Consider the following 24,164-nt stretch of genomic DNA (forward strand, 5'->3'; position numbering starts at 1 on the left):
GTCGATTCTGGGGTCAATGAGTTTTCAGAGAGGAGTCCAGACTAGAGACGTAAATGGACCATTTTGTTTTCCATTAATCCATGAGGCTAGAAAAACGACCGATAATGATGCCACTGTGAGGAGATTCTGCACAGAAGCCGTTTAGCTTTAAATTCGTGCTGCCTGCATCCCCATCAGGAGTTCTCCTCCTCTAGTGTTAACATTTATTCTGACTCACACGTGTCTCTGATGGCCTCACCAGTGTGGGTGATGTTAAACAGCACATTGTCTTTTTAATGTCCTGAGGGACACCTCAGGACGCCTTTCTATGAGGTGGAAGTGGTTGACGAGGACGCGTTCAGCCGCTTTGCGACGTTACCAAATCAATTCCAGCCAAAGCGGATTCCTTTCGATTTTAATGGAGGCTCCGTTAAGGCGGGCCGATCTTCACCTCTGAGAGGCTTGAGTGAAAAGAAATGTGCGCTGGGGAAATGGATGAAGTGAAAGGGGCTCTATTATCCTGCCCAGAGCCCCCGCCATGTGGCAGCAAGGACAGCCAGATAGGATGGTGATAGTGGTGGTGGTGTGTGTGTCTCTACAGAGAGACACCTTTAGTACTACAATACGCCTACATGTGAAGATGCACACACACACACACACACCGCTCCTCCTGCACGTGCCTAAATGTCACCGTCGGACACATATTGATTTGCTGAAGATATAGAGTGAATGATGGCTGTGATGTGGCATTCACACGGACTGCTGAGGGAGATGGGGGGGCTGATACGTTTCTGGAAACACCTTATCTTGTCCTTTCACTGTAGACATGTGAGGAAGGCATTTAGCTTCTCCTGACGCCTCAGCTCTTCGTGCAAGCCGCCGCCTCCTCCATCAGGCTCCATCGCGTGGCCACGCATTCACACCGGCGTGCATTCAGACGTACTTACGATGGTGGGACACGGACAGCAGCCTGTTTGTCTGCTCTTCTATCCGACCGCGTCCTGATGCCGGTTTCCACCAACTCCCTTGTTTTCTTGAAATCCCCTCCAGATGGGAATTGGTTCCTGTCATCCCTGACTGGGAGGCGGCTTCAGCAGACACTTCATTATTCACCTCCAGCACCGAGCTCGCGTCTCCCCTCGCCTCAGTTTTTCCTCTGTCACGTGCCTGAGCTCACTCTCTTCCTCTCTCTCTCTCTCTCTGCCCCCCCCCCCCCCCCCCAGAAGCACCAACTGTTGACAAGCAATTCTAAGCGAGCCTAAGTGTAAAACTCACCCGTGTCTTGGGAAGCCGGCGGAGAAGTCCTGAGAAGGCTTCGCTGCAGTGGTTGATGGGAGGGGGGGGGGGGGGGGGGGGGGGGCTGGAAGAATGTGCTAGCGGGGTAATTGATGTGGTGTGTTTTATCTTCCTCGTTATCCCTCGCAGTGCCGAGACTTCGGAGAGACGGCTGTGTGTGTGTGTGTGTGTGTGTGCGTGTATGTGTGTGTGTGTGTGTGTTGTGCACTGGCAGCTCTGACAACGCTCTGCTCTGTGAGTCAGACAGCAGACTCCACTTTCCACCCGGGCGAGGAGGAGGTTCGGGTTCAGGTTCGGTTCTGCTGAGAACCGTCCGTGGCCTCTGAGGATCATGTTTACGAGAGGCTGCCTCTTGGTTTCCTGAAATTAATGAGAACTCCCAGAAACAAAACTCCCATCCTCCCTTCAGATCACTGTTGGACCATTTTATTTTATTTTATTTTATTTGCTGGTGATTTGCTGCGACTTGAAATCAATGCGCTTCCTGCTCTGGACCGCCATTATCGACTATGTTGTGATTCCATGTGAAACAAACATCTTGCGAATGTCTCTGCTACGTGATGTAAACGTTGTGATTCTTTTAACTCTTTGGGTGCCATTGACGTCTAAAGATGTTTTTTATAACCCAAACATGACATGGGGGGCAGGGGCGGGGGTGGGAGGGGGGGGGGGGGGGCTCTGATCTCACACTTTTCAACCACAAAGAAAAGCAGAACTATTCAATCCTCGAGGTCTCTTATAATATCAGCAGCCTTGCAGTGTAGTTTGGGATGCAGAGACACAGAAACAGCGGGTGTGTGTGGGGGGGGGCGACAATGGCAGAACCGCTATCGCTGAAATGTGCTCCTGCAGGGGGATGTGCTGGATAGAAAAGAAAAGCCTGGCCTGCAGAGAGAGCGTGTCTCTGTCTCTCTCTCAATTACTTGGCCTTCACCCCTGGGGAGATTCTGAATCTCCCAAAAACTAAAAACCTATTTCTTTCTCTCTTTTATCTCTTTCAGACAAACCTCCTCACTTCACAGCGGCTCAGCCTCCTGATGGTAAGTCCACATGCTTTCTTCCTGCTCGCCTTCATTGACCCCTGGTGTTCTCTGTGTGTGTGTGTGTGTGGGGGGGTATATCTGCAAATAATGACGCTGGACGGTGGATCCCTGCCTTTGAAGCGGCCGTCCCGCCTGTGCGCTGCGCTCCCCTCCGTGTTTCGACCATGTTGGTATGGGAGGCACGTGCGCCGGTCGGTTTTGATGTGAGACGGATCTTTGGATGACTTGATTTGTTCTGATGTCGGTCTCATGTTTAATAGCTGTAGCCGCAGCAGCATCCACATCCTTCTGATAAGGTCTAATAGGATAATAGCCACCCTGTCCCTCAGCGGTGAGTCCGCTGGGGGGGGGGGGGGGGGGGGGGGGGCTGCCTTGTTTCCCACGCGTCCTCCTCCATTCTGACACATAGAAATCTTTGCAATGGGCGCTGCCTTGTTTCATCCGCTCTCCGGCCAAGCAACACGAGCTGTTGATGAAGAAAAACGAAACCATTGATTTCACAAACGGCGGATCTTGGCAAGCTTTAATTAGAAGGAAACAGCTGCTATCATGAATATTATCCAACGCGGCGCAGCGAGACGGTGACGGATAGACTGCTGGTTCCAAAGGTGTTGGATCGTCCTTGTTTGCATGCAGGCTTAGAAAAAGCCCGACATTTGGAGGGAGAAAACACGAGGCGCAAATGATTCTAATGACCCCCCCCCCCAAGCTGATAGCGGGGACAAAAAGGCCACAGTGGGAGCTTTCGGGATCTGCGTCTGATAATGGCTAAAGCGCTCGGCCGCATGGACCAGCTTGTTTGGAGAAGCCGTTTCGTGACGTCAGCTTAAAAACTGCGTCGACTTCGAGCTGGTTGATGATCAGCACGCTCGGAGTCGGGACAAAGGGCCGTTCTTAAAACGTCGGGATTGAAATGCAGCTGGGGCGTTCAGAAACAGCAATTTGTTTTGAGTTTAGTTAAAAAAAGATGGAATTGACTATGCAAACAATTATGTCTCACAGAGACGTTCTATTTGTCTTGTTTTGAAGCGAATATATTGCCTTAAAATTCGTCTCTCCGCTGGGAAGATGGGAAGCAGTCCGTGCAGTCCGGGAAGCAGCCTCTTCCGTCTGTCATTGAGAAGGCGCCGTGCTCATGGACCAAGTTAAACTATGAAAGTTTTTGCTGTCTGAGGGGCGCAGTTTGTTTAAAAGCCGCTGCCGGCCCTTAATTAGGTTTCCGATAGTTCTGCGGCCGTTTCGTCGGAGGCCTGCACTGTTTTAATGCGCCGGGCAAAACAAAAGGCAAAGTCTCCAATCAGTGGGGGGAAAGCCGGCCCAACGGGACTCGGTTTCTCCAGGTCATTTAGCGCCGGAAGCGATTAGTGGTACAATTAGAGTCGGCTCAAATGAGGCAGTGGGCTACTTTCTTTTTTCTAAGCGGTGGTTATAGTAATGCTGGACGGGAGATTTAAAGGATGCCCTGAACCAGCAAGAGGGGCCAGGCAGCCCTGCCATTTGTCAAATCGGCTTTCAAGAGCACAGAACTTTTCCTCGTTGCCAACGGCGGCCTGCTCCCCCCCCCCCACCATACTCCATTACAGGAAATCACAGACAAAGACACCACAGGGTCTGCATTTTTAAACGGCCTCATTTGTCTCTGAATCTCTGTTGATGAAATGCCCGTATTAGCACGAAGGAGATTCTGCAGAACGGTGAAGGAAGAGAGCGAGAGAATATTGGGACATGTGCAGGTTTGGCACAATAACCAGAACCCTCAAGAATGTAGTAATGACGGCGTCTCACCAGGAAATAGCTGATGAATCCTCCCCGATGATTGGCTGATAAGCTCCAGTCACAAAAGTGACAAAAATCACGAAGCTGTCTTTAATCAGAGCCTTTTTTTTTCAGAGCTCTCAGCAGTGGCTCAGCTCGGCTCGGGCCACGCGTCTCCTGTCTCCCGGTAATGAGATGATAGCTCTGTGTCTGCGTCAGGAGGGGGGGGGGACAAGATACCGAGTCCCGATCCGATACTTCTTTAATACATAAAAAATAAATAAAGACGAGTGAAAAAAGGATCCAGGATGTCCCTTATTTTTTATTTTATTTATCTTATTTCAACATTTTAACTCTTAAACAGAGCACTTCTGTGGCGTAGCTTGGACATTCAAGTAATAAATTAAATACTTTTTTCACTTTTGACTTGGACGAGTGCAACAGGAAATACTAAATACGAATATTTAAAATAAAATGAACAGCACCTCGATCGCAAGTTTTTTGTCATCCACTTCAAAATACTTCCACACCGCAGAAATACTTGCGCGACCCTGTTCAAGCTGCTCCCGTGTTTAGCCGGCATTCAACCAATAGTGACACAGGAAGTGACGTCATGCTGCACGATTCACCATCTCTGTCTGTAGGAGAGAGGTCTCACTCTGTGCCATCGTGTAATTCCAGATCTGATAAAAAGTCATGACAATAACGATCGATATACTGTATATTTAGTCCGCAAGATCGTGATCGGTCCGGATCTCCGATCACAAGATCGGGTCGGGACATCCCGAGTTAAGAACATACAGTAATACCAGATATCAGTTACTTAGGCAGCCATTTAGCTCATGCTATTTATTCCAAATGCATTTGTGACCGACTAAGATCCACTTGAAATCTGCATCAAGGTCTTCAGGCAGGCAGAGAATCAGGCATTAGTCTGCTTCGAGTTATCCTTTATTTCATCCTATCACTGTAACAAAACCCAAAAATAAACCCAGACCCTCAAAAGAACGGCTGCGTAATGGAGACGCGCCCCAGTTGAAGGGTCTTTTGTGAGCGTCTCCATCCCAACCCGCCCTGCAGGAGTCAGCTCCACGTGAGTCTTTCATTTTCACATTGTAACTGACGGCGCTCCCAACAGGTTTACTCCTCACTAACAGGCTGAAATGTAATTTGATGGAGGATTGAAGGATGTCTGGGAAGGTACCAGTGGGCTTTCTACCACAATGAGAAGATCAACACTCCTAGAAGAGCTTACTCTGTCAACTCTGGGGGGGAAAAGGTCTAACTTACATCCCAGTAAGTGAGAGCGATCCGGATACACGTCTTGATACAAAAAGAAGAAGAAGAAATCCAGATTTTTCTCATTTACTTTTAATTGAAGCTTTTTTAATAAAAAAAATAATATAATCTTTTAAATATATGCATTTAATTGACTCAGCACAAATCACAGTCACCGATATGAACTATCGTGCAAAATGTCTTCTGGATCGGATCCAGAATGACGTTAGGAAAAAATATTCCATTTTAACATTGAAAACTAATAATAAGCATCAACTCTGATTCACTTTTACTTTTCATGGTTGGTGTATAAAGATACCAAGAACATTTTAGACAATGATGGTGATGACCCAGATCACCATGTGGACAGTGTAGATCCAATTAGGAGGGGGATGAGCTGCTCGGCGGAGGTCTGTGCTCTCCGAGTGCTTTTCTGGTTTATTCTGCTTCCATTGTGCCTCTTCCTATCTTAATTAAATCATATCCTGTCATAGATTTAACAGACTAATATATATATATATACCTCATCGTTCGGCCGTTCAGGGTCACTGTCTCACAACAAGATATCAAAAGCAAGGTTTTCTCTCACAGATGTGGGTTTCAAAGGAAAGATTAAAGTCCCGCTTTGGACAGAGAGCCGCTCGCCAGCCTGCTGTAGTGTCGGTTGTTGGACTTTGTCAACGGTAAAGTTCACTGCCCTTTTGAAAGTACACGGCGCTTTAAAAATTGGCGAGCTGAACTGTGAATCCTCGGTCAGGGCGGCCTGTCTCACTGTTTGTGCCTGTGGGACGCAGGGCGGCCTGTCTCACTATGCCTGTGGGACGCAGGGCGGCCTGTCTCACTGTTTGTGCCTGTGGGACGCAGGGCGGCCTGTCTCACTGTTTGTGCCTGTGGGACGCAGGGCGGCCTGCCTCACTGTTTGTGCCTGTGGGACGCAGGGCGGCCTGTCTCACTGTGCCTGTGGGACGCAGGGCGGCCTGCCTCACTGTTTGTGCCTGTGGGACGCAGGGCGGCCTGTCTCACTGTGCCTGTGGGACGCAGGGCGGCCTGTCTCACTGTGTGTGCCTGTGGGACGCAGGGCGGCCTGTCTCACTGTGCCTGTGGGACGCAGGGCAGCCTGTCTCACTGTTTGTGCCTGTGGGACGCAGGGCGGGCTGTCTCACTGTTTGTGCCTGTGGGACGCAGGGCGGCCTGTCTCACTGTTTGTGCCTGTGTGACGCAGCAGATGCTGATGTCAGCGTCTGAAGAGCTTCAGCAGCGACTGTTTTTTCCATGACGGGCAAACGATCAGCCCGGTCCTGTCTAACTATCTGTATTTGAACTCTGGTCTCACCTCAAACCATCTTAGACAATATTGATCTAGTGAGACAGGCTGGGCATGGTAGTCCAGTGAGGGATGGGGGCTATATTTGCTTTTGTATTCCCTGTGAGTAATAATTAGAAGAGCTAAAGAGCAGGTTTGCTTTGATGCGTCCCTTGGCTTTGGAGCCTCGGCCGCCATGTTGGGCCTGTTGGGGAGACGATGCAGTTGGTCTGTGACATCTGGCTTTTATTTCAATTCTTATTTTGATCAGTTAATAGCACTATATATATATTCCCCCCCCGCCCCCCCCCCCCAGTTCCTTAAAGTGATTTTCTTCTTGCGTCTGGGAATATCAATTGGAAAAAAATAGCAATATTATATTAGGTTAAATGTGCTCGCTATGCTCTTTGCCGTCTTTCCTTCCCTCTCATTCGTAGATCTTTACATTTTGCTCCACGTTCGGCTGCGATGGGCGGGTGATGATTTCATCGCCGGGTGGCAATGGCAGAAAAATAGCGACCCTGGGAAGTGCAACTAACTAGTGCATCAAAATGTCATTCTCAGTTCCTTCAATAGTGGGAACTAAGTGGCTTGCAGCGTCACCGGTATCACGCTGTGGTCTCCTGCCACTAGCCGAGTCCTTATTAACAACCGGAGGTTATTGGAGCGTTCTGCCCCGTGCTGACAATATCCAGACTTCACACACGCATTCTGTATGTCTTATAGTCAGTACCCTCTGACACACACACACCTACACACACACACACACACAAACAGAGTCTCTCTCTCAAACATTTCACCTCTTGCTTCTTGTTTTTCCTCACTCAGCCAGAAATATTGTTTACAGATAAATATGAGCACACATTATATTCCCTGCACACAGACATTACAGAAGCCTGAACATCCGTGTGTGTGTGTGAGTGTGAGTGTGGGGGGGTGGGGGGTGGACCTAACACACACACACACATACACACTGAAAGGGTGAGAGGAGCTGATCGTCTCCCTCAAGTTCATAAATTTAAAGCGGAGATATTTGTTTGTCTTCTACGACACTCCATTTATTGTAGGTTGCCGTGGAAGTCGGTCAGGGTTGGCAAATTTATGCTCGGTCAACCGGGCTGTTTTTATGAAAGCTTAAAAATCTGAGGAGAAAACCGAGATATTGGAGGGGAGGGAGGGGGGAGGGGCCCATGATATATTCACAACCGCTCACGAGCACAATCTCGCTCATGTCAGTCTGTTTAATACGTTCTCCGGTTTTAAACGTTAAAACATACATCACATGCCTCGGCCTCGCCCAGCAAGCAGCAGTCCCTCAAAACGAAGGTGCATTTAAAGCAGCATCGACACGAGCAAACAGCCCCCCCCCCCACTACAGGAAGAACCCACAGCGTCGGTAACGCTCACAGTCCATACGAACTCGGTGATGCACATCAGTTTAACCCTTTAACAGAATGTAAAATGAGCAACAGATTCAAGGTGCGTGTCCCAAATAAGAAATAAAAAACACAAGATGAAGGTTGCAATTTTATATTAACCTTCACTTCAAAGTAATAATAGTGAAATCAAATTCAGAAGAGATGATTCCAAACTAAAAAGGTGATAATTAATGATACAATAAAATAAAGCGTTCTCCCCGTGTCTGCCTGGGTTCTCTTCGGGTTCTCCGGCTTCCTCCCATCACCAAAAACATGCAGCCTAGGCTGATTGGTGACGCTCAATTGCCCGTAGGTGTGAGTGTGTGTGTGGCTGATTGTCTGTCTCTGTGTTGCCCTGCGATGGACTGGCGGCTTGTCCAGGGTGTCCCCCGCCTCTCACCCGTTGACCGCTGGGATTGGCTCCAGCTTGGCCCACGACCCGATGACAGAATAAGCGGTTAGAAAATGAATGAATGAATGAATGAATAAAATAAAGCAACACAAACATATCGTGTCATCAGAAAAACATAGATTACTGGCAAGGGTTAAAAACCGCCCCGGTTCTTTTGGGTCGGGGAATTCTGTGCCCCGTGATTGGTTTTCTGCCTCTTTGGGTTAGCGGCTAGCTGCTAGCAGCTGTGGCTGCACACACACACACACACACACACACAATAGGCCTTCAGCGAGTTCCCACACAAAGGAAGGCGCTCCAGCCCTGCGCCGAGCCGACGGAGCTATAAGCAGGATGTGCCGATTGCTAAATCATATTTATGATAGCAAGTAGTCATGGCGACGAAAGGAAACGATTGTGGATGCCCATTACTTGAATGTCGTTATCCCTCAGCGTGAACAAAGCATATGCGAGGCCGATGATATGCAGTGAATATGGCAGCGCCGGGAGCCAGCGGGGCCACAGTGGAGACGACAGACGCACTAAACTGCTAACCTACCTGTCAGACTTTGTTTATGCAGTGTTGTCGATATATATATATATAAATGTATGTGCATTTCCTGTCCACCTGACCACAGAGCTCTGTTGATGCTCACAGCCTGAAACCAAACACATTGTTGTGCGTCGTTGACTTTCGGCCGCCCTGCAGGGAAAACATCACACACATTATAGTCACATCAGCCTCTTGTAATAACAGTTTAAGGAAACACGACGACCTCGTGCAAAGCGCTGTAAATAAATGCCAACGATAAGTAGATGAGCCCTCCAGATCTCATATCAGCTGCTTATATCTGCGAAGATTAGTTTTCCACCAGGAGATTTCTTCCCTTGCCCTCCAGAAGAAAAGAAAATCACAATCATTTACATGCAAAAACAAGGAACATGTGATTAATCAGCCCTGAGGTTTCAACTTGTAGTGGCCCCTCTGTGTTCTGTGCTCGGCCATCCAGGGTGAAATAAAGGAGGAAGACAGCAAAGCGTCTCTCACTGCGAGGCCCCCGTGACCCTTACATGGACACAGCGGAACCTCGATCCATAAAAACTGTTAGAAAACCAATTTGTTGGGAAACCGAAGTTCTGCACTATTTAAGAGAAAGAAAGACGTGACTTATTGTCTGACTTCTGCAGAGGAAAACAGCTGCGATATTTCTCTTTCGAATTACGAAAATGAAACGGGACTTTTCAAGCAGATGCTCAAATCCTTCTGAAACGTTTTAGTTGCAGCTTTGACTTTTAAAAGAAGAGGGCGCTTATTCATACTGTTTAGAAAAGAATGAAATATGAAGTACCCAGTGTGGTACTTGTGTAGATGTTTGTACATCCCTGATGAAACTGCTGGACGTCTCGCTCGTTCAAGTGATTCCACGTTTGTTCACTGACCGGATGTGATGTGGAAGGAAGGAAAGGCGACCAGAACAGCAGGTCTGCACGGACCTGAAACGGTTAAATCAAGTAAGCAAACAGCGTCTTATTCCCGCTGTCGGTGCTGAAACGTACGTTGTGTTGCAGTTGATCAGCATATCTTCCTGTTCTGCTGTGTGTTTGGACTGTTTGAGGTGAAGTCCAGCATTCACACAACAACAAGGACAAAAAACAGAACGTTCCAGGAAACCTATCAGAGGTTCTGGATAATAAGCCGGTATGCAGGCTGGTGTGTGTGTGTGTGTGTGTTTTCAGCTGATCTTGTTTTTCCCACTGCAGTGCCATGCTCCCCGGTAGACTCTATAGCGCTATAATTAGGGGTGGGGGGGTCACTGAAGGCAAACGCTGTGCCTGACTGCTGCTGCTGTGTGTGTTTCCTCCTAACCCGAGAAAAGTGCTGCATTTAATTTGAGTGAGGCTTACACTGCAAAAAAACAGCACATTTCCAAGCAACTTATTTTAGTCTTTTAAAACTCCTGCTCTGTTGTAGTAACGTAGACGAGTATGGTTTTTAGTCAATTTCAGACTTTAGACCGGGGGTGGGCAAACTTTTTGACTCGCGGGCCACAATAGGTTCTAAAATTTGACAGAGGGGCCGGACCAAGAACAGATGGACGAAGTATTTGTGTGAGCTAATATAAATGACACATGAAAGCTATTGCATTAAAGGATTTGGCCTTTTACAGGTAGCATTACAGGGAAAAGGGTCAAATGAATGAGGTTTAATTATAATACAATTTTATTTAATGATATAATTTGGACAAGTTTGGTGGGCCGGATTAAAAAGACCAACGGGCCGCATATGGCCCCCGGGCCTGGGTTTGCCCATGCCTGCTTTAGACGCAGAGAAGGTCTCTAAGGACTTCAGGTACCTCGGGTCAACAGTACAGAGTGATGGAGAAGGTGGAGAGGAAGTGAAGAATCGTATGCAGGCAGGCTGGAACGGGTGGAGGAAAGTATCAGGTGTGCTCTGTGATAGGAGAGTGTCAGTGAGGATGAAAGGAAAGGTCTACAAGACAGTGGTGTACAGCCATGATGGACGGCTGAGAGACAGGAGGCGGAGCTAGAAGTGGAGGAGATGAAGATGCTGAGGTTCTCATTGGGAGTGTTGGACAGGATTAGAAATGAGACAATAAGAGGGACAGTGAAGGTTAGACGTTTTGGAGATAAGGTCAGAGAGACCAGACTTTGATGGTTTGGACATGTCCAGAGGAGAGACAGGGACTATATCGGTAGAAGGATCCTGAGGATGGAACTGCCAGGGAACAGGGCTAGAGGACGACCCAGGAGAAGATACATGGACGTAGTGAGGGAGGACATGAGAGTGGCTGGTGTTGGGGAGGACAATGCAAAAGACAGGGTGAAGTGGGGAAGGTTGATTTGCTGTGGCGACCACTCGCGGGACAAGAAGAAAATACACATGAAGGCCGACTTTTATCAGGTTTGCACAGAGCGTCTAATCCGGCAGGTCGACGAGTCAAAGATCATAACGGTTGTGTTAAAGGGATTGACACGCACTCGGTACTAAAGTCCAGTTGTCTTCTTGAATTTGACAGATATTATTGTGAACCCATCTGTAAATGTATGGAAAATGAATACTTAATCTATTCATGAACTGATAGTCCCCCTTTAATGGTGAGAAGCCGCCTTCAACACAGAGATAGAGGGGGGGGGGGGGAGCTGTGCTTTGCACGCCGGTGTGAAACTGCCTCCCTTCCCTCCCGTAACAAAACGCTCTTCTGCACATTTCTGACTTCTTTGACAGTCAATCCGCCTGCGGGTACAAACACACACATCTGACACAAGAGCGCCGCTCAGAGTGATGCGGTTTTATGTGTGCGTGTGTGTCTGGCTTGATGGACGGCTGAATGGGTCGAGTAGCAAATAACAACAAATTGCTCAGCGTCACTCGTGGCCTCCCACACATGTGGAATTTCAGCGTGAGCTCCCATCTCTCACACACACTGCAGCGCCTGGTAGGAAACAAGGCATCCAGTGTGTGTGTGTGTGTGTGTGTGTGTTTGTGTGTGTGTGTCTGCACATGTGATGCATATTAACCGTGCCATTTCCCACTGGTGTCAGACCAACCCTCTTCTCTCACAGCGGTCGTCTGCCACCACACCGCAACGACTTCATCACAACAAGCGAGAGAGTTCAAACAGGAGCAAAAGTTTGATTTTTTTCAAACGTAAGCGCTTCCATTATCCTTCGTCCTTCATCCTGAGCATATTAAATGATCATCCTTCAGAAACTGGCCTGAACTGAAATTCACCTTTAATTTATCTCACTCCTCCTCCTTCCTCTATTTTTCTCTAGCAATCCCCCTCTCTCAGAAATCCTTTTTACATTTCTCCAGCACTGAGGGCTTGTCAGCCTGGGGGTAGGACTTAGCACCGTTTTGTGTGTGTGTGTGTGTGTGTGTGCGTGTGCGTGTGTGGGTGTGTGTGAAAAAAAACAAACTACGGGCTAATCACCAATAGATCACTTTGAACACGCACGCTTTTGAGTGTTCCCAGAATGCACCGCTCTGCCCGTAAATTAGCAGCCCCCCCCCCCCCCCCCCCCCCTTCCGTGACATCAGAGGACGACATCATCTCTGAATCGGGGCAGGTTGAATGAACGAGAATCTCCATCAAACGTTAGCTGATCCCAAACCAATAGGTGAACGGCGGGGTGTATCGTTCCTCCGCGAGGCTTAGAGATCCTCGCGTCTTTTACGGGCTGGAGGTCGAGAGTGGTTTCATTCAAAGGCTCAGAGCCATGTGACCCCCCCCCCCCGAGAGGCAATAAATTTCCTCTCGTTCGAAGTGAGACCATTATGTGTGAGCAGAAGCACCAAAGGGGAAAAAATGTGCAATTACATCAGCGCCATGCTGCGCTCATCTGATGGCACGCTAAGATGCAATCACCCCCCCCCCCCCCCCAACCCGTCTCCATTATAGCTTGGAGGAAAAGGACTGAGCTGGGAGAGGATGTGAGGTGCCCTACTTTGGTTTCTCCATCAGATAGCTGCGTTTCCATGTTGTTGTTGTTTTCTTCGTCTTGTCTTACACATCTTTGAACTACGGCTTTTAGATGGTCAGATGGTAGCCCCCCCCCCACACACACACACACACTATTATGTTGCTGGGGCAGTGTTGGATTGGTTACAGTCGGTCTGCTAAAGATGAGATATGGCATTTGAGATAGGAGATGACTGGCCTCAGGCACTGGATCAACGCATGCACACACACACACACACACACACGCCAAGTCATTATTATGCATCAACGCCCCCTCTGACAGTGCAGGTAAACAAACAGCGATGGTTGTTTGTCAACGGCTGTGCAATAAAGCCAACTTAAGTAGGGGATGATATCTGGGCCATCCCTGCTGCTCGCTGACCAAATCCGTTTTCCATTCAAGGAACCAGACCGGCTCACATGTGGCTTTTTGCTGTGTGCACTGGTGCATCTGGTGTAAACAGTGATGCGCGTTGAAATGCATTCAGTCACAAATTCTGTGCCGGTCTTTGAGGGGGGATCTGACGGAAACCAAATCAAACTTTCAGCTTTCTTTCAGTACTAAACTCTCATCAGAGCCTCTTTGAGAAGCGTTCACGTCTAAAAGTTATCTGTAGCAGACAAATCGCTGTGTTGCTATTGATGATCGACCCTAATCATATCAGTGTGTGTCAGAACCCATCAGCAGAAGGGTTAGTTTGTCTTAACTCTGGAACGAACCTGTAAAGTAAAACTGTGAAACTCATTTTCACAGGAAAAAAAAGGTGAATCAGAAACACCTTTCACAGTCGAATAACGCTCCTCTGCTCAGATTTGGTGTCAGTGATTCTATTTTTAGACATTAAATGGTCAAAGTTGCCCAACAGTCAGATCATTATTTCAGGAACGGAGATTTTCAGGAAGCCAAACCTCCTAAAAGTCCTTCTTGGTGATCTTGCCTCCTTCTATCACTTGAACACATTATGCTAATGGTGGCGAGAGCCACGGCCCGCTCTGTCAAGCCGCCGCTGCTCTGAGAGGGAGTGTTCTGGTTCATCACGTTTTAATGAGCCCAGAGAGAGAGCGGCGGAGGCGCCGGCATGCACGCTCCCCTGAACGGCGCCCGGCACACACAGGTGCACCGCTGCTGTTGGCTGCTTAAATCTGTTGCCGCTCTCTTTGTATTTAGGAGGAGGCTTTCAATCAACATTAAACACAGTTAATGTTGCACATAACGAAAACAGGGTTATCGCTGTAATGCTTTTTCTCCACCCGAAAAACGAAAACAGGGTTATCGCTGTAATGCTTTTTCTCCACCCGAAATGAAAAAGGGAGCTTCAGCTGCGTAGGCGGTTTGTAAAAGCGTGCGCATCCATCTCTCCATCACTTCCTCCTGTTTTTTTTTTCATTTTATTTGGTTTTCAATCCTGTTTATGAGGAGACTCCGGGAAGGAAAAGCTGCATTATGTAAGAATATATGAGATGTATACGCTTCGCAAATATATTCACACATCCGTTTTTTGTTTCTTTTTCCCCACCTTCAAGCCCTGGTTAAGAAGGTGTGTGTGCGGGGGGGGGGGGGGGGGCAAATGCAAAGGACAGGGATTGGGTGAGACAGGGAAATCAGAAAGCATCTGGAACATCTGGAAGCAGACAGGAGAGGAAATGGGGTCGGCACCTGAGGGGACAAGGCAGACCCGACCAAAAGCAGATAAACCAAAGCTCTAGAACCGATTTGATAATAACGGGCGCTGTCGGCAGTCTCATTTCAAATTTTCAATCTCCTCATCACATCTTCTCGGGGAAATATGCGAGGACAGATTGTGAATGGATTCCTTTTCATTTAAGTAAAAGCATGAAAACCTCTTGAATGTGAGGTCAAATAACAACAAGCGCTGAAGTTTCATTCCCTGATCAGCCTAAAGCTTCGGCGCTTGTATGGCGTCTGGCCCGAGTCGGTCCGTCCTCCAGTGCGGCTGCTTGCTGGGGCGGCTGTTTATTAAATGCCATTTCACGCCACAGCTGGAGTTCATTTTACCGCATGATTCAAGCGTTCAAATATTTACACCATGACATTTTGTCAGAGAAGCAGGACTCCATCTTCAGGTTGCATTGCTTTTAATAAAGGGCTCCATGGAGGAGGGTGCATACAAATATGTGAGTGGAAGTTTCTGGAATGGATGAGTTTTTAGTAGGGGTGTAAGGGTACGCTAAAATGTCATTTCGGTTTGGTTCGGTTAATTTTCGGTACAAAAAAGGCTGAAAGAAAATAAACAATTATTTCTATAAATAAATAAAAGCGACCCATTTTGGTACATTTCAAATAAATTAGACTGAGTTTTTAAAACTATTGTACTGTAACAATTAAAAAAATCTTCATAAAATTATTAGTACGTTAAAACTGTAAACTCTGAACTCTTAGCAGCGACAGCTTGAATATGACCAATGTAACTACTACTAACGATTCAAGCTTAAAGGTCTTGGCTAGAAATATTAACTCATCCACATTTTCTGCAGAAAGCACAGATCTGGTTGCCGTGACAACATCTCCAGCAGTGGAGAAAACCCAGGCCCAGGTGGGACATGAGGCCGGGTCAGCCGACTGGGCTGCAGGATGAGGTGCACGTCACGTTTGGAAGCCTTTGCTGTGGAGATACGTGACGCGATATGTGCATACCGCATGAAACCGCGCTGGGACAGAAACGGCCAATGGCTGGATCAGCGGGCAACGCCCAAAGGATAACCCACGGGCCCAAGCTGGCCTGCGCACACTATCTGCATCTATAACCTGATCTTCTGCCGTGTGTGTAGAAGGTGCAGAGGAAAGCAAGTAGACGATAACAACACTTCATGGCGCGTTCCACTCGGACGCACAACATTTGAACCGTTGGGAAAGATAAAGCACTAATTGGAATGCTCCGTAATGTAATTACTCCTTCACTCTTTGTGATAAGGAATGGATTCTCTTGCTGCTTTTTAGCATCTCGTTTACTGCTGAATATATTTGGCTGGTAAAATCCTCTGTAACATTTTGGGGGGGATGGATCGTAAAATTAAACAATGCACAAAGCATAAAATAAGCATAGCCTCCGTCTCCTCGTTGTTTCTCTGGTCCTCTCCAAGAAGCACCTCCGTAGAGCCAAAGATGAATTAGGAGGCGACCATGTTCATCGTGTGGGAAATTAAAGCATGCTTAAAAAAATGTTTGCACCAAGTTCTTGAATTTGGTGAATTTGGGAGTATGTGCTCTCAAACCTCCTTTTGGGCTTTTCATTATTTACCTGTTTTAATTCTGTTTCTATGAAAGTGACTAAAATGTTTGTCCTGTCACTCCCGTTTGTTGGTTTGAAGCATTCAGCGCCGCAAATACTCTCAAGCCTGTGATATCTGAGGCCCGGCGTTGTGCACCTGCTCCGCGGCAGATAGAGGCCAGCTTTTTGTAGCTTTAAACCTCGGGATCGTCCACAGTGGGATAACGGCTCAAGGAAGGGATTATGCAGGGTGGTTCCTGCATTGCATAAGCTAATATTGAGCTTCATTGGCTTTGCATGTGTTGGTTGGGGTGTTGTTGTTGTTGGGGCCGTATGCTGCTGCCTGCGGTTCATGCATGGGATCAGCACTGTGCAGGAAGCGTTGCGTTCATAAAAAAAACCCACAGGTGCAACATTGTGCTTCCTCCTGGGGGCCTCATTTACCCTCCCACCACTGTGGAATCAAATATGTGTGTGTGTGTCCAGCGTCAGGGTCCAAAGTCTTTGCTCCAGCCTTTTCTCAGGATCGGATGTTTCTGGAAAGAACCTGAATATGGAAATGTTTGAGGCTATTTTTAGGCAGAGCGCAGCAAAAGGCATCAATTATTGAAGTGTGTGTGTGTGTGTGTGTGCGTGTACGTGCTTGCAGGAGTTCTGTAGGAAGAGCAAACTGGTGTAAATGTTAATAATGAAGGACTGAAGTGTCAGAGACAGGTGGTGAAGGGGGAGAAGAGCGAGTAGAGGAGTGCAGGTGGTGGTGGGGGGGGGGGGGCGACTGCGGTGATAATAACTCAGTCAAACACCTTCCCTGACACATCACTGGCCCGAGATATTAGAAAAGCCCAGTTGAAGACCAACCCTTTGAGCCTTTTTCGTTTGACACCATCCAATGCTCTCAAGCGAATATCTTCAAGCTGGAGTGTTAAAGCCAGTTAACAGAATAGAATAGAATAGAATAGCATAGCATTCTATTTTGCCTTGCCTTCTGTTATTTTTCTTTACTTTGCTCATACGATGAGTATAAATATCTCCAGTGTTCATGAGCGGCGTAGAATGTCTCAGGTTTGCATCAGCCTTGTTTTAAATGCAGCTGTTGCTGTCAGCGCCGCTGCCTCCGGATTCTTTGCCCTCAGCCATGCACAGTCGGAAGACTTTAAATGATGCAGACATGATACGAGACGAGAGTCAGCAGTCTTCGTCTTTGTCTTCACTGTGCCACTTCATCAGAGTTACTCGTGTTCCAGTCGATCTGAGATGATTAACAGGCCGTTCAACATGGAAATCAGACTTGGCTTAATTGTCATAAATAGCTTTAGCAGCAAATGTGATTTTGCTTCATTAGATTCAAGTGTATCGAGAATTCATTTTGATAAAGTTCCATTTTCACGCACGAATCCAGAAGTTCCATTTTCTATTCCATTTTCTAACCGCTTATTCCGTTATCGGGTCGCGGGCCAAGCTGGAGCCAATCCCAGCAGTCAATGGGCGAGAGGCAGGGGACACCCTGGACAAGCCGCCAGTTCATCGCAGGGCAACACAGAGACAGACAACCAGCCACACACACACTCACACCTACGGACAATTTAGTGTCACCAATCAGCCTAGGCTGCATGTTTTTGGCGGCGGGAGGAAGCCGGAGAACCCGGAGAGAACCCACGCAAACACGGGGAGAACCCGGAGAGAACCCACGCAGACACGGGGAGAACATGCAAACTCCTCACAGAATGGCCACAAGCCGGAGACGAACCTGCGACCATCTCGCTGTGAGGCAGCAGTGCTTACCACTGCGCCACCGAGCCGCCCCGAATCCAGAAGTATTACCGCATATCCATAATTACGTACACATGTGTGATGGTAACACTATAAGAAAACTCTGCCTTGAAATGAAGTCTAAAGGGGACATATTATGAAAAAAATCACTTTCCCATGTTTCTACACTCATATTTTGGAGGTTTCAGGTCATTACCAACCCAAAAACTGTGAAATTAACTCTTTGAGTGCCATTCACGTCTAAAGGCGTATTGTGAAACCCAAACATTCACTGCCAACCCTGACATTGAAATATGCCTCTCTTCAAAGGCCAATAACTCCAGAATGAAAAAAGGCAGGAATGCACTTGTTCTCCTGATGAAAGAAGAGACTTTAATCTTTCATTTGGTAGGTTTGGTGTTTGCATAGTCAAACTAGAGAATATTCTCTGGGGCTTGGAAAAAGGTCACATCGGGGGCACCTTCACAAGATATTTGTGCACTCTCCCCATGTCTGCGCTCCGCAGGTCCACACCCTGAGTCGAAGAAGACAAACAGAGTGAATAAAGTTAATTTTTGGTGGTAATGTTCCGGCGAAAATTGGCAAAAGGGTTTTAGTGCATGCAAAATAAAGTCACCTCACCGGTTACCATGGTAGCGTGCAGCTGCGTGCGTGTCCGCTATGAATTTAGTTCCAGTTACATTCTCAGAGGCGTTTCTGACTGAGCTGTTGGAGACAGAGAAGAGGGACGCTGTCCTGCAAGCATCTGTTTGCTCTTTTGACCAAAGACGCCAGAACATTACCACCAAAAATAAACTTCATCCACTCTGATCTTCTTCATCTTGTTATTATGTTTCAATACTTGATTGCAGAACTACGCAGGATTGACTGGATGGTTTAATTGAGCAGTTTCTGGGTTGGTAATGAACCGAACACCAAAATATGAGGAAAAGTGATTTTCTTTTTTATAATATGTCCCCTTTAGAAATAAAATATATGGCATCATTTTACAAGGCTTTAAACCACATATTTCCAGCTCATCCATGGAAATCCCAAGGTGATCTAAAGCGAGATGAGGTCTATAATCCCTCAAGGTCCATGTCTACCCAGGAGCCTGGAAAAACCCCAGAGAGAGGTGCCCAGGAGGAATCCAACCTACAACCACATGAAGCTGTTCTGATCTGCAGCGAGCTCCTTTAGGGAGTTCGAGTGTGGACATCCGTAGATTGATATTCTGTTCAGTTTATTTCTTATTTCGTTTATTATTTTTGACTCATTTACAGGTGAAAATAGTTTGATTTCTCAAACCCATAACCGATGACAGAAAGCACTAAACGATACAACAGACTCAGTGGAATATGAAACAAAGTGAAGCCTCTGAAGGAACCAGTCCGGCGTTATTTCCTGGCGGCCTTGCCTTTGCTGACGCGGGATTCAGGCTGGCCCTGTTGCTGTTTAGTCTCAAGGTGCGGAGCAGATGGCAGATTTGCCTGCGGCCGCCTCGACATTTATTAAATGCTATTCAACGCAGCCATGTGGATATTAAAAGATATGTTGGCGAGTCCATTGTGCTGCGTTCGCTCTAATCAGCGAGACGGTGTCGGTGTTGACTGATGAGGCCGGTTTGAAACGAGATCGCAGGACGGCTTTGGGGAGGATGCTTTATTGAAGCCATCCGTATCTAGAGGTGTTTAAATCCACACTATTCACGCCAATCAATGGACTTTATTTGCACACGTTCTCCGTGCGTGCACACACAAGCGTGGGTCAAAGGTCAAAGTCCCCCCTACCCATGTCACCTCCCATTATTTCCATCCGTTTCCAGGGTGTAAATGGTCTCATGTAGAGCTGAATACATATGACTAAGGTTCAGGCATGAATATGGAAGAGAATCCGCTTTCACACACACACACACACACATGCACCTGCTTGTCTGGTCACAAACCTCCACCCAAACCAGCTGGAGATTATCTACAGGGAGGTGATGGACACTGAACCAACCAACCCCACCCAGCCTCATGCACTATTCATGATGACCTTTCCACCACCTCGTTCTATAATACCAACTCTCACACAGACCCACCCACACGCACACGCACACACACACACCAACCATCGACCGGTATTATAGCCACGGATTTGACGTGGCAGTTCGATCACACCTTGAAGACAAGCAAGACTTTTAAAACACAAACCGTCAGTTCCACTGATCTTTGCTATGATGAGATAAAGTAGTAGCAGCTTAGCATCACCCTAACAGATGATTATGTCCCATGCATCAGAGATGTCTGGCCTTATATATATATATATATATATTGGGACATCAGTGTTTTGAAAGTGGAACTTTGTTTCTCAGAAATGCAGTTAATTAAAAGTCCAACTAAAAAGAGATTTACATAACGTCCCTCCAGCTGTCTTTATTCAGCGGAGTGACCTGTTGCGTTTCATGCTCGTTTGACTTTATTACTAGAACTGGCATAAAGATAAGTAGCAAAGTGGAAAAGGTCATATTTAACTTTTCTTTTTTTGTGGGGGGGGGGGGGGCTCCTGTAAGACCTGCAGCCAGCTAAGCCTTTACACAACAGCAGATCTCCCACCATACATAACAGGGGTGTCAAACTAATTTTCTCCAAGGGCCACATTAGCATTATGTTTGCCCTCGAAAGGCCAAATGTAATCCGTAACACAGTAAAAAATGTGTACACTAAAATATTCAGTTTTGATATCACTTTTTTAAAAGGTGTAACTAACAAATTGTTAGAGATAAAGCCATACTGTAAATGAAAAAAATCATAATTATGAGCCAAAGTTTGTGATGGTAATAAATTAACACATCTAATAATGTTAAAAGTTCCATTCAAATGCAATCATCACGCAGGAACAAAGATAATCAATACAAAATCAAAGCAAAACCAAAAAGCCACCACCTTGTCTTGTCATGGACATGCGCAAACCATAACATGGGCAAGATAAAGAACATTCCCCGAGTCAATGCCGCGGAAAAGACGGCACCTTCAGGATCAGCACTGGCCAGCTACATATATTTGACACATGTGATCTATAACATCCTAATAAGATAACTAATGCTGCTTCTGCTCATCTGCCTGCAGCCAATCAATCATTATAAACCACAATAGGCTCTTCTGAGGCATATTTAATATAATAGCAAACTGTGTTTTCTTATTACCGTACTTGTTTTTTATTTTATTGTATTTTTTTAATCTATGACTACCATGTGTATTAACAGATACGAACCCACGAGGATCTTCAGGGGGAAGCAACATTAGCGTGAATCTGCTTTGGTGTCGTATAGTAGAAATTACGATAATGCTGCACGGCTCTAATGGGAAATCTTTTTTAATGAAATGACTCGTGTGTTATTACAATAAAAACTGTCAGAGGGTGTGAACGGAATGAAATGCTCTCGCTGTGGTAAGGCTGGGATGCACATAACAACTGAATCAGTTCTCTGTTAATTGTGAAAGCATTTGGTGCATGAACCAGAGGTCACACACACACACACACACACACACACTCCAGCTGACTTCTTTGTATTTCCTGCCTGCGTTTGACTTTGTCTCTGCGTATTTTGCCCAGCAGAAACAGACACCCCATAGATAGATTCTCACTGCAGAAACATTCCGCCCTCACCCTGTCAATAGGTCCACATTTAGCGTAAGCGATGCAAGTTAATGCAGCCATACCCCCCCCCCCCCCCATGAGATAGAAAGAATCTGATGGCATCAAACATGTGTGTCTACGCCCAGCTTTGTGTTGACTATGTATGTGACACATTTGCTTCAGATGCAGCTGTAAACCATTAAAAAATTAATTTTCCTTTTTTCTTTGTTTATTTCGAACTCTTAATAAGCCACGTCCTGCCTGCTTTCGCAGAATAGAACAAACATCTCAAAATAAATCTCAAAATGTCGATCCGGCCGCCGCATCCCGGACGTGTGAGTCACATTTAACATTTTGTGAACTCTGAAGATTACGAGAGCTTATGAGGAGATATGAAAGGGCAGTGTGAGAGACCTCCATCGGATCATTTCTGAGAATCTCTCCTTATGAAAAGGAAACAAAATACTGGCGGGGAGGAACAATATTTTCCTGGACGCCCCCCCCCCCCCCCCCCAACAAAGGCGAAATGAAGGCAGGGAGACAGGATATTGCTCAGCGAGCTTCACCTGCAGACACCAAGCTACAGCGGCGGATCTCCAAAATCAAACCAGCGCGCCGAAATGACATTTGTTCCAGGCTTCATTTTGCATTCGTTCATACAGGGAGTCACGGCTGAGATGTAATTCCAAACTTTTCCCTGGTCGACCTAATGGGAGCCGAACAAATCCCGCCTGCCGTGATCCCTGCTGATGCAGTCAGGACGCGGCGTGCTAATCGGCCTCAGACATATGTCATTCGTGCTCGGGATCGTTAGCGCAGCCTCTAGGGGGAAACCCATCAGGCCGTTGAGTCGATGATGACTCCGAACTGAATACCTTCCCCGTGGTATCGCTGGCTGCTCCGTTCCGGAAGGTTGAAAGGGGGAAACGGCTGCGGGAGCGTGCGTGGAGAGCAAGAGGGAAAACTGTGGAGACAAAGAGAAGCATTTATCTGCGTCTCCATATGCGTGCGCCATTGGGAGGTGTTGCGTCGCTTAGCCAAAAAGCGCTTAGGACGAGAAAACATGGGCGCCATATGTTCTAAAAGACTGTCTCATTTGCAGGCGATGTGCTTGTCTGTTCGCATTAAAAGTGTTTTCCATATAAATTGGTTGGTAAATGGCGTGATAGATAAGGCCCAAAGTGAAAAGGGACAGTGTGTGTGTGTGTTTGTGGAGGGGGGGGGGTTGTTATCATATTGTTGCATTTCCATTTTAATTCTGGCACATTTGCTGACAGAGATGGAAAGAAGTGGCAACGATGGCAACGGTGCACAACTAAAATCCCTTTCAGGAAGAGGCGTATTTTGGTGTCTTACTCCTTCAGAGCACCTGCCTGACACACACACACACACACTCGGCGGTGGTATGAGATAGACTATGCAGCTCATTGAACTTGCTCCAGAAGCAGGTAGCTCAGGCCCGCGGGCGCCGGCTTGTAGTTGGACACTCGTTTGTGCGTCAGAGAGACGACGGAGCGTCGGCGGTGGACTTCCACTCGCTGGCTTCGCACGCTGGGAGCAAACACACTGACCTTGGAGCGCGTGGTCTCCGAGCACAGTGGGATTGCATGCGCCTTCACCCACAGACAGAAAAGCAAACGCAGCGGTCAAGTCTCGGCTGGACACGGAAGCAAACATCCTCTTCCTGCTTTCCGTCTCACCGCAGGGCACGGCAGTGGGAGGGTACAGAAGTGTTCTAGCCTTTCCACTTTGGTGTGTGTGTGTTTACTTATGAAGGACTTAAGGGTAACCACCAGCCCCCTCAGTGCTTTTATTCTGAAATCCCTTCGGGAAACGCATCCCTGCAAGACTTGACGTGAAACCAGGGAATATGATTCAATACGAGGCTCTGTTCATATATTGGCTGGTTGGACTTATCTCAATTCAGCTGCCATATTAGCTCCACTGAACCCCCCCAGAGCATTTTATTTCGCCTCTCCTCCTGTTCGCCGCTGGATCCACGCCGGTGCTTTCCTGTTCTGCTGGGCAGTTCACTTCAGGCTGTAAAGTTAACTCTCCTAAAACTTTGGATTGCTCTCCCTTTCTTTGTGGTGAACTCGATAGAAGCTGCAGATTTTGTCAAGCAGACCACTAAGTGTTGAAAAACCAGTCTGTAGCTGAGCGGTAGAAGCAGCTTTCACCGCGACAGATGAGCGTGCAGATGTGACTGAAGGATGCTCTGTTGATCAACTGCTAACAGATGACGCCTGTGACCTTCGCTGTTTGTCTCTCATATGCTTCTGTGCCTTTATTTAATAGAAACCTGGCTCCCAATTTAATCACTCAAAATGGTACCAAATATTCATGGCCTATCGCTTTCCTTCACCTCCTTCCAACTCAGATGAAAATAGTTTTCCTCTGCTCCACTTCTAAATGGTTATTTTGTATCTTTTCCTCTATGTGCTCTAAGCCTTCTTCTGCTAAGCTGGTCCATTTTCAGCGTCCGCTCCCAAGACTCGTCTCATCCTATTCATCTAAATGATTTTGGTGACTGCAATTCATGAGAAAATTGATCTTTAAATGTTGCAAATGTAAATATTATTACATTTTTGATTAGTGTGAAAATGTGAAAAGCTAA

At 47.0% G+C, this 24,164-nt stretch overlaps 1 protein-coding gene across 1 annotated transcript in view; it reads left to right on the forward strand.

Moving 5' to 3' along the window:
- The window catches only part of agrn (agrin), a 188,326-nt gene that overhangs the window by 74,602 nt on the left and 89,560 nt on the right, over positions 1-24,164 (forward strand). Inside the window, exon 3 of the mRNA XM_068750622.1 lies at positions 2,277-2,315. Coding sequence (XP_068606723.1) covers positions 2,277-2,315 — 39 coding nt within the window. The remainder of the gene's footprint in view (positions 1-2,276; positions 2,316-24,164) is intronic.

The sequence above is a fragment of the Brachionichthys hirsutus genome, chromosome 2 (genome assembly GCF_040956055.1).
Source record: "Brachionichthys hirsutus isolate HB-005 chromosome 2, CSIRO-AGI_Bhir_v1, whole genome shotgun sequence".
Classification (NCBI taxonomy): Eukaryota; Metazoa; Chordata; class Actinopteri; order Lophiiformes; family Brachionichthyidae; genus Brachionichthys; species Brachionichthys hirsutus.